This window comes from Ammospiza caudacuta, chromosome 2 (genome assembly GCF_027887145.1).
Source record: "Ammospiza caudacuta isolate bAmmCau1 chromosome 2, bAmmCau1.pri, whole genome shotgun sequence".
In the NCBI taxonomy this organism is placed as follows: domain Eukaryota; kingdom Metazoa; phylum Chordata; class Aves; order Passeriformes; family Passerellidae; genus Ammospiza; species Ammospiza caudacuta.
Genome location: NC_080594.1, coordinates 14,995,384 through 15,006,569, shown reverse-complemented (window position 1 = coordinate 15,006,569; position 11,186 = coordinate 14,995,384). Strand labels below are relative to the sequence as shown.

The 11,186-nt window shown below is 39.7% G+C and overlaps 1 protein-coding gene across 1 annotated transcript in view; it reads right to left on the bottom strand.

The window, feature by feature from the left end:
• Positions 1–411: 411 nt before the first annotated feature.
• The window catches only part of JAM2 (junctional adhesion molecule 2), a 40,712-nt gene continuing 29,937 nt past the window's right edge, over positions 412–11,186 (bottom strand). Inside the window, exons 6-10 of the mRNA XM_058800313.1 lie at positions 8,998–9,100; positions 7,474–7,581; positions 6,481–6,496; positions 5,699–5,732; positions 412–4,778 (exon numbers count right to left, since the gene is read on the bottom strand). Of these exons, the coding sequence (XP_058656296.1) occupies positions 4,746–4,778; positions 5,699–5,732; positions 6,481–6,496; positions 7,474–7,581; positions 8,998–9,100 (294 nt within the window). The 3' untranslated portion in view covers positions 412–4,745. The remainder of the gene's footprint in view (positions 4,779–5,698; positions 5,733–6,480; positions 6,497–7,473; positions 7,582–8,997; positions 9,101–11,186) is intronic.

Here is an 11,186-nt window from a genome sequence, read left to right as displayed (position 1 = left end):
TTTCATGGTGTGAAGAAGCTCTTAATTGCATGGTGAGTGTGGCTAGCTGTGATCATCAGCTCCTACATGACAGAGGCAGCTGATAGTGCTGCTCTGTGTTAACTGCAAAACTCATTTGTGTGCTGTGTTTTAATGCTTAGATACTATAACACTTGTAATGGTACACCAGGAAGGAACTATTTGTTCTGTTGAATTTATCCAAAAAGCTTCTGCAGAAAAAAAACCTCCATGAACCTAAAGTCTGTAGCAAAGCCCTACAATAGTGATGGAGGTGCACAGTCAAAAGCACAGGCACAAATGCCCTAATTCTACACTGCATCAATGAACACAAAGGTGATGAAGTCTGCTAAAGAAGTTGTGAGGTGCAAATCTCTGCAACTGAACTATTGACACAAACACTTTAACTTCTGAGGAGCTATTTATTTATAAAACTTATATCTGAGAAACTACATAAACACTTTGACAGTCTTCATACTAGTTTGAATTGTATTGACATGATTTTTCTTCAGAATAAAACTACATATGCAGTCTACAGAGAGAGAGACTTCCACATTAAGCACTAAAACAATGCTTGAGCTTTTATTACAGGAAGATTTATTTTGTCAGCATAGTGAGTTTACTGCTACATGCTTTGCAATTGTATCAGATTTGCCAAAGTCATCTCTTAAGTCCTAGTACATCAGAATTGCAGGAGAAATTGAGCCCTTGACAATGGTTGAGACACAAGTAGTGAGATCACCTATGAAAGTTATTTGAATAGATTTTTCCAAGCTGCAAGAGTGAATCTTGTATAGCTGCATGTACAAATGAACAAAATGAGAAGCTTTCACACAGAACTAAATTGAATATACAAGTTAATTTGTCTTCAAGTTTATTTGGGGGTTGTTTTTTTTTGAAATACCATCACAGCTAGGTTGACTAAATATTGGCAGTTTTTATTTTCAGCATGTAAGACATGGAAACAATATTTACAGAGCAGAGGCCCAAAGATCCCTTGTGGTTTTAACCCCAGCCAGCAACTAAGCATCCCATAGCCTCTGGCTCACTCCCTGTCCCTTCCCTGTAGGGAAGGGAATTAGAAACAAAATTTGTGGGTTGAGATAAAGCACTTAAATAATTGAACCAAAGTCATAATATGGGAAAAAGAGAGAAAGAGAAAACTGAGAAAAAACCTGTGATGCAGAGCACAAGTGCTCATCACCACTCACTGACTGAGTCCAGCCTGTTCCCCAGCAGCAAATGGCCCCTCCCAGCCAACTTCCCCCCAGTTTAAATACTGGGCATGATGTTCTATCCCTTTGTCCAGTTCAGGTCAGGGTCCTGGCCCTGATCCCTTGTGGCTTGAGCACCTTCTCACTGGCAGAGCATCAGACACTGGAAAGTCTTTGAGTCAGGGTAAGTACTGCTGAGCAACAACTGAAACATTATTGTATTACTGATATTATTCTAATACTAATTAAAAAAAAACCAGCTCTGTACCAGCTACTAGGAAGAAAATTAACTCCCAGCTGAAACCAGAGAAGTATCAGCTGCTTATTCCATACCATTTATGTCATGCCAGATCCCGCACTTCCCAGTATACCAGCACCTTTCCTGTCTTTTTATAGATGCACACACAGATACCATTTCCTTTATCTATAGACAATCCCCATAGATGTCTACTGAATTCATTCAGTCCATGACTTTTGGCGTATACAGTTGTGACTTGTGAGTGTCATGAACAGTCTTTCAGGGCAGGAAAGAGGGGGTCTCGTGTTGGATTGGTGCATGTTGAAGCCAGTTCTGGTTCCGTCACTGCTCTGCTTGTCCCGTTACATCACAGTTTCACAGTTGATTCTTAATATGGCAGTTGAAAGGGAGCAGAGTTCACATCCCCAAAGCTGGAGGGGTGGAGACAGGCACCATGAGGTGCCCAGTACAATTGTGGGCATGCAGCTGATGTAAAAGTGCTAATACACAGCATTTCACAACAATTAACATCACACAATGCACTGGCTATTCAATGAAACCAATGCACAAACCAGACTTGCAGATCCTTCCATCTTAACAAGTATGCCCAAGTCCTTGAGCAAAAACAATCCCACAGATGAGTTTGCCTTTGCCCAAGGCAAGAACAACCCAGACTGTCTTCATCAGCACAGTTTTCATGTGCACTACAGGAACTTTATTCTCTTCTACAGTAAAAGTTTTGATTGGGCAGGGCCAGCCCACTTGGCAGATGACGCACCAGGTGGCCTTTGCCAATGTGCATCCCAGTGTTTGAAGGTTCCCCCTGGCCATTGCTCTCAGTGTAGTCTAACAGTCCATTGGATCATGTGGTTTTCTCAGCTGGTGCATGATACAATATACCCACTAAATGCCATGTTCCTTGGCCCAAGCATCTGTGAGTGTTTTCCAAGTATTTCTAGTTTATTCTGTTGAAAAGGTGTTGCTCAGGGCCCCATGTAAAATCATTCTTCTGAATCACTTGATAAAGAAGGCTTACAATCAGACTAGTTTGGAATATGCATTTTCAAAAAACCTACATGTAAGCTTACATTTTGAAGAAATGGATTAGAATTTCTTTCTATAGGATCAGGAGTAAATTCAGCCCTTCCACTCTGCCTGGGAAACCATCCACTGGAGATGGGAGTAGCAGCTTTCCTGGAAGAACCTCAATTTGGGATTGTTTTCCTTACAATTCATGTCTCTAGGGTCACGGTAGGTCTCCCATCCCAATTCTTCATGCCTTCTCTGTGGTGTCTCAGCTAAACCCACAGGGTATCCCATGGCGTGTACCTTCCATATCCTCCCTCTTGGGGCAATGCCTACTGTCATTAGCATGGGGCTGTAGAGGTGAGGAATAGAACATAAACTCTTTGAGCTGCTGAAACTCCTGGGACAGTTTATCTGATAGTTTCTTCACAGATGAGAGAGGAAGAGAGGTTGTCTTCAAATTCCCAGAGACGGCAAGCCACTGTATCCACAGATGTGTGATGTCTTTTCAGATTGATGTTGCCAGTGGGTTGGTGTGTACTCTTGGTACACTCTACAAACTTCCACCTCAAAGGAATTGGTCTGGATCTGTGGGGAACCTTGTATTGTCCAGGTCAAAATAAATCTCTAGCATGGCTAATTCCCTCAAGTATTGGATATCTTTCCACTTGCATGGTGACATGTAGTGTCATTCCTGTAAGGATACCTTTCCTTCAGGCTTGACAGGAGTCACTTCCAGAGGCTGGGGACTTGTGTCTCTCTTGCAATCTCTCTTGCAATCAATGCTTGCTTTCTTAGAAAGTGATTCCTTCCCTCTAGTTCCAGCCCATTAGTCCCATTATCCCAGCATTGGAACAGCTAGGTGGTAGGATGCTCATCAGGACAACAGCTGAAATATTTATGTATATCCTGCAGCTCACTCAGGAGTAAGGATTGAGTGGTTGCCTCTTGTTGGCCTGTTACTGAAGTTTGTGTAGGTACAGTACACGTCAGTGGAGTTTTGGTTGTCACAGATAATTTCCTAACCCTAAATAAGGCTTGAACCAAATGCAACAACACACTGATTGTTACCAAAAGGACCAGGTTCAAGGGTAGTCACAGGATATGCAAAGTCCTTTAAATTCTCAAATGCTATTGTAATCATCCTGGAGGGGAAGGAAGGTGTTTTTCCCATGGTTTGGCTCTCTGATGGTAAAAGGCAGTAGATGTAACTGTGGATAGTTTCCAGCAGATGGCTCCCAAAGGACAGAGGGGACACACACCAGACAGGCTCGTGTCATTCTATCATTTCACAAGCCAGTACAACACAGAACAACACAGTGATAACCTTAGCCCAGGCCTAGAGCGAATGAATCGATATGGTGACCAGCAACTATTAAACCAATACAATGAAGGCTTATAACAAACTTGTTTTAACATGCTCTAGTCAGATCTGGTTTTGTCTCAACATTTTGAGTCCCACATTGGGTGCCAAAAAGAACTGCCAGCAGCTCAGTCAGCAGCTCAGCCCCATGTGGCTGTTTGCTCACTGTCCCCACTCCAGCCCAGTGGGAGAACTGGGGAAAAAAAAAGTAAAACTTGTGGGTTGAGAAAACAAGTTTAATAATTGAAACAAAGTAAAATAAGATACTAATAATACTAATAAAAACAACAATACTATCAATTGTAGTGAAAAGGAGAGAGAGGCGTAAAGCCCAAAAAAGGCAAGTGATGCACAACAGTTTCTCACCACCCACGGACTGATGACCAGCCTGTCCCCCAGCAGCAGTTGGCTCCTCCTGGCCAACTTCCCCAGTTTAAATACCGAGAGTGACATTCTGGCGTGGAGGCAGTCACCAAGCACCAAGCCTGTTTGAGTTCCAGAAATGTTTGGACAACATGGCAGGCACATGGTGTGATTCTTGGGGTGTCCTGTGCAGGGCCAGGAGCTGGACTTCATGATCCTGATGGGTCCCTTCCCACTCAGCTTATTCGATAATTCTGTGATTCTGCATATCCCTTTGGACAACTCAGATCAGCTGTCCCAGCTGTGCTCTGCCCCTGCTTCTTCTGCACCTCCTCGCTGGAGGACCATGGGAATCTGAGGACTCCTTGACTTGGAGTAAGCACTACTCAGCAGCAACTAAAACATCAGTGTGTTATCAATTTTATTCTGATATTAAATCCAAAACACAGCTACTATGAAGAAAATTATCCCAGCTGAAACCAGGACATTGATACTTTTGTATAACAAGTAGTAATTTGATGTCCCTCACAGAGGCTGATATCTTCTAAATAACAAAGGACTTGGTATGCTTGAAATCCTAAATGAAGCAAACAAGGTTACAATAAATAATAGTTCAAAGATTTTAAGCAGGTTAATATTTAGTGTACATTTCAGAAGAAACTAAGGCACTGAGCTTGACAAGAAATATGTCTGATGTGCTGTTAGTAAATGTTCTTTTCTGAGATGGGAGGTCTACAAAATGGACTCTACAAAGAAGTAGCAACCTATTAATAAATATAGGTATCAAACAGCTCTGTTCAGAGCATCAGATTTTTAAGTGCATTAACAATGATAAACAGATACCATAGCTCTTCAAAGCTTTATCTTTCTCACTCAGAGCAAACAGTTGGTCTCAGTAAGTTTCTTATATACATACTAGGTCAAGGATTAAGCTTATGCAATTTAATATGTTCTGTTTTGATTAAGAAAATGGGTGGTGTTCGGGGATCTTTTAAGGTTACATCAGTTTACTCATGCTACTTTAACTCCTCTTGTCCTTAAACTGTAGATAGTGATATTGAGTCACTCCTAGTTGAAGTTTTACATAGGACTCTATTCCTTTTGCACCAATCTGAAAAGCTGGAACCGTGTAGATGTAGTAAAAGCCCTTTGAGCTGACTCAAGGAAGGGGAGGTGGAAGTAGTAAATTCAGCTTCCATATTTCAAGTCTTTTGACCCACATTATTCTTAGAAGAGTTAGGGCCCAATCTTTCTCTCACTGCTGTCTTGGACTGTGTCTCAGTTAGTTAATCAATATGTACAAGAAGATGCAAAGTATGGAGCAAAGTATTGCACTTAAGACCATGCAATAGGAAGCTGTTAATGCTGATAAAGTGTTGCCAGGTACGGGCACAGCAGGAGTGAGGAGTTTGTGTACACGGAAAGACATTACAGATCTAAAGAACTTTGAAGATATCTAAAGCTTTTCAAACACACTAGTGAACATGAAAGACTTGCCTTTTCACTTGTAGATTGATAGTTTGTCTTCTTTCTGTTAACAGAGCAGGAAAGGAATACAGTCAAAAAGTGACTTTTCTGGTGTTGGGTTTACCCCTTTGGGAGCCTTATATATGAATGCATTTTTCCAGATTTCCAGCAATCCTCAGGGATTTTTCCCCTCCTCTCAGAAAAAAGCTTACAATAACAAATCCATTGAATACTTTTAGATAGCAGTCATTATCTCATAAACCACTGCCAAACAGCTTCTCTAGCTTGTCGTTCCAACTCTTCCAGTTACACTTTTTGTCTAGCTCATGGCCAGAACTAAAATAGCTTGGGGAAATTCTGACTTGCTACTAAGAAATTTTAGTGAAATAAATCCATATCAAAGGAATAGACCAGGCACTGTCAGAAAGTTTCTACCAGTTATATTTTTACAAAACACTTCCTGAAATAATTTGAAGATATGGATATGAGAGCAGTTCAATTTGGTTCTGATTGTCTTCTGTCTAGTTTGAAGAGGAGACACATGAATAGCTGAGTTAGCAGTGTAAGCTGGAACTATGTAAATAGACACATCTCTGTGTATTTACCACAGCAATGTAATGATTCACTTTCTGACCACCACACTGGTTTCTATTAAGGAAACCAGCTAGTGTGTAGGATCAGATTTATCTCAGCGTCAAGAAAGCTATTGCACAAAAATCACATTAGAAAGGCTGTAAAAATCATTAGAGTTACTAAATCATCTGAAATGTAAATGAGGTTTGCAGTGATTTATGTACTGCTTGCATACTTACTGGGAAGAACTTTCCTCTGAAAAAGAAAGGAAAAAAAAAAAGAATTAGCACAAGAACAGTTTTCCTTAGCTGTTTTAAAGTTCTTTGAAGTAGTTATTTCTAGAATATTCAGCTCTTCAGTTTCTAGAAGGAGTTTCTGAACCAAATGTCTCTTTTTGGTGTAGTGAGTTTAGGCAGAAGAAAGATTAAGTTTCAAGGGTAAATGAAGCCCCAAGTGAACTCTAATGAGCAGCTCTGCAGCCTCTGGTAATTTCAGGCAGCTGACCTTTTCAGATCTCAATGTTTGACATCCCATGTTTGACACAGTTGTTGCTGCGCTTAAGCATATAGGTACCAATGTAAAGGCTACAGAGGGGGCTGCTGGATGTCAAGCTTTATGTAGGAATCCCTAAAAGCAAACTTTTTCCATGACCCAGAGGAAGAAGACAGTTAATTTAGTTTCCCTTTCATCAGAACTTAGTTGGTCAGGCACTGTTGACTAAAACAGGTTTAATTTTCTTTTGCCTTTCTTAGGCATTCCTTATCAAAACTAGGGTGGAGAGGTTCCAAGAACCAGAGTCAGGCTCATTGCTTTCCCTAGGTTGTTGTTTGGTAGCCTTAGCACAAACATCCCCATGTCATTTTCAAAGTACCTTTTGCAGTAGATGTTGGCAGAATAAAAATGTCTGCACAAAATGTTGCTGTTTTAATGCTCTCCAGCTTTAGTACCATGGAGTTAGAACCTTCATGGAAAGGAGGGCATCATCAGAATAATAAAATTATGGAATGGTTTGGGTAGGAAGGGACCTTAAAGACCATCTGGTTCCAGCTCCCTGCCATAAGCAGGGACACCTTCCACTAGATCCACTTGCTCAGGACTCCCTCCAACCTGTCCTTGAACACTTCTAGGGATGGGGCACCCACAGCTTCTCTAGGCAAGAAAGAGTGTCATGGAAACACTGCTAAATAAAGACATTTTTTGACTCAAGGAAAGAGTGATTTTATTCTACTTACTTGCAAAGTAGCCCTTTTTTTGGGCATAGAATACTCCAAGGCCACACAGCACCATCACAAGAGCCACAATTACTACAGCCACAATGATACCGCTTACATTAAGGTCATCTGTAATTATAAAGCAGAAGTCCTATGTTCTAAATTGTAAAAATTTTAACTGGCTGGATTTTTCCCTAATTACCACAGGCATTTTTGTACCTAGAGGTGGGCTTTGGCCCAAGATGCATAAGTTAATTAGTAACAGTTAGATGTATTTAAGCAGTAAAATGCACTAATGTGCCACAGCCACTTTAACACAAGTGCTTGGTACACATCAACCGCTTAGTTTGGGTCAAAAGTAAGGAAAGAATAAGAAGAACCAAGGGATACATATTCCTTATATCTACCCCAGATAAGTATTACCCAAGTCATATGTCTCTGAGGAAAAACAGCTTGAAATTTTTGTAAATGTTAAGCAAGTTTTTTCATATAGTTTATTTGCTTAACACAAATGAAACAGCTGATGGCAATTGAGTTCCACTTCTAAAGAACTCTTCATATTAGTTTTTTGAAACGCAGTGATTTTTACATATTTAAATAGCAAGGCTTTAAAAATACAACACAATAAAGCTGAGTTGCCTGAAGTTAAACTCTACACCAGGCTACTGAAACATCTGGCCATATTTATTTTTAAGGTGATGGCTTGACTTCAACCATGACAAAGACCACACCCATATCCTGATATACTCACTAAGAACTTCAGACTATCATACATTTTAGGAAAACCAAAATTATTAAGAAGCAGAAAAATTTTCATGGGTTTTTGTTATGTTTCCAATTATTTGGATCCCAACTTTAAGCACATTTCGATATATAGTTGAGATTTTTACCCCAAAACCCCACCAAATTTTTGTACAATTTAGGCTGACAGCAATTTAGGTCTTAGTGCATATTTTCACAAAGTGATTCTATCTCAGTAGCTTGAGGAACATTTGCTCATAGTCCACCAAGAATGCATTAAAACCCATGACATGATTTTCAGCTAAGTTCCATGAAAGCACCATATGGAACTTTGCAGTTCCATACACTTGGACAGGATCTTCCCTGCAGTAGTTACTAGGATTTGTTACCATTTGCTTTCCTATGATATCTACAAGAACCAGTTGTATATTTTGTAAAGAAAACTCCTCACACATTTTGGGTTGTTACAGACTGTTACATTAAGATTTCCCATGAATGAATCCCAAAAGGCAGGCTTTATGTGAAGAAAACACCCCAGTGGACTGGCACACTCATCTGTAAGCCTTCCACAAAAGCATTTGGAAATATTAAAGTTCTCATATGGCTGATGATTTTCTGTGAATTCAGTGTTTGGCAATCTAAAAGCTAATTACTGCAATAAGGAACTTATTTCTCCTCCCCCCAAATGCCATAATCAAATAAAAATATTTAAATCAATCTGGTCTTAGATTCTTAGTTGTACCATGCAATTACATAAATCCTACTGCAAGACTGTCTTCCACCATTATTTTGTTTAACACTTACCAACTTGCATTCGCTTCACTGAGCATTTCTGAGATAATCCAATCCCATTGGAGGCTTCACAAAAATACTCTCCAGTGTCATTCTTTGTAACTGTATTAAACAGCTGTTAAGAAAGAGTCCAAAACCATTATCAGAACAGCGGGAAAAAAATCCTGTAGGATAGAAATTTTGACATGTCAATGTAGATTTGTTTGTTTGAAATGAAACCCAAAACTGATACCCAAAAAACCCTGAAGACAAGTAAGAAATTCTGGTCCATTTCAACCTTGTAAGAGCACCCTAGTCGCATTCCCTGATCCTTCAACTTCTGCTTGTTGCCTAAGAGTTTCCTTTAGATGGACATTTAACTCAGTGGAGTGTATCTACAAGGAAATTAATTTTTAGTGGACCAGAACTTTCCAATAATATCACTTTCTTAGATGTGCTCTAATTTCATAATATCTGAAATCAAACAGTTTCTTCATTTTATCAAAACGACAACCCCATTAACTGATCCTTCAAAAAACTTGACACATACTGCTTATGATGCATTGTCAACTGAAATTTTTCAGAAATTGTTTGGGTGGTTCTCAACCCTCCAAAAATACACTTTGTCTTCTTCCAACAGAGAAATGCTAAACCATACTATTTATCAAATACTACTACTGTAAAATGAAAATGAAATTAAAATGAGGCTGGCAGGACATCTCCCCCCACCACAGAAGAGCTTATCTGATGCTTGTTAGTTGGTGCAATAACTCAGAGCATCTTGCTCTCTCATGAGCCTCACAGGAGCCTTGGTGAAGTAACTCAATCAGGACAGTTTTTCTTGTGGTGAATTATTTCATTGCCATGAGATTGATGCTTTCAGCTGACAGTAAACATCTTGCTGTGGAAGCAGATATGGAAAGACAAGCTGGAATTTCTGACTGACATACACTTCACTTTACAAATTGTAAAAGCTACACCACATTTTCACAAAGCTGAAATCTTCTGCACATTTCCTGGAAATGTGTGGGGTCTCCCCCCCAAAGTCAGGACCCCAGTTTGTGGTTTCTCTCCTGGGGGCTGAGTGTAAGGAGTCTGTGTATGCTATCAGCAATTCGGTGGTAAGTTACACTGACTCCTAACCTATGCTATTTCCTTGCTAGCTGTAATATAGGTACCTTAATGCCATGCACTGTTTTATGTAATCTACTTGTAGTTCTTATATTTTACACTGTGTAATAAATAACTGTTTAAGGCCTCTTGTCTGTTACTTTATTATTAATACTGCCAATTCAATCACTAACTCATTTTATAATAGACCTAACTGTCCACTCTTAAGAACTTGTAAGCCAGAGCAATTTAGGTGCAGTTCACCTAAGTAGAGCTGCTGCAAAAAATCTAAGCCTAAGGCAGGGCTTTTCTAAAGCTCTCACTTGATCTGTAACAGAGATGAATAGAAACTGACCTCATATCAATTCCAGTATTTCTATTTTCCTAATTATTAGACTTCTTAACTGTTTCTTTTTAATGTATGCCATACTTTGATATTTTGAGAAGTGATTAGTAAGTTTGAGTATCCATCTTATTTCCGTGATGAGCATTCAGAACATCTGAATGCTTAGTCATACTTCAGTTTCCATGTTTGATTTTGCACAAGAGTAGTGTTCTTAGAACAGCTCTTTACTTCTGAAAAATCTCAGCTCCCTAAGTAGCATCAAGCTCTTTTGAAGGATCAGCTAACGGGGGAAGAATGAGAGAGACACACAACCCACAAAACAAACTATAACAAAAATGAAGAACTGAGCTTACTTACAGTCACAACTCATTCCCCCTGACTTCACAGGTCCTGGATGGGAACTTGTAAATGGCACTGGACTGCAGAGATTCTGTACTGTCCTGAGTGCTGCACTCCCCTTGACGTGTATGAAGCTACTATTCCAAATTTTAAAGTTCTGTCAAATAGATCTCTATTGCCATACCAAAACTCATTCTCACCTAGTACTAGTTTAACAAAGTAAAATTTGCCATGTATTTCTAGATTCTCAGTTACCACTACTGCAGCCTTGCACCTCACCCAGTTTGTGTGTATCATTCAATATCTATGGCTTGTCACTGGTTTGAGGCAGAAACCACCTTCTACATTTCTCAGCACATTTCAGCATGATATTGACGTCTAACAAAAACCTTCTGAATTTTTGGATTTAGACTCCTGTGGATCATTT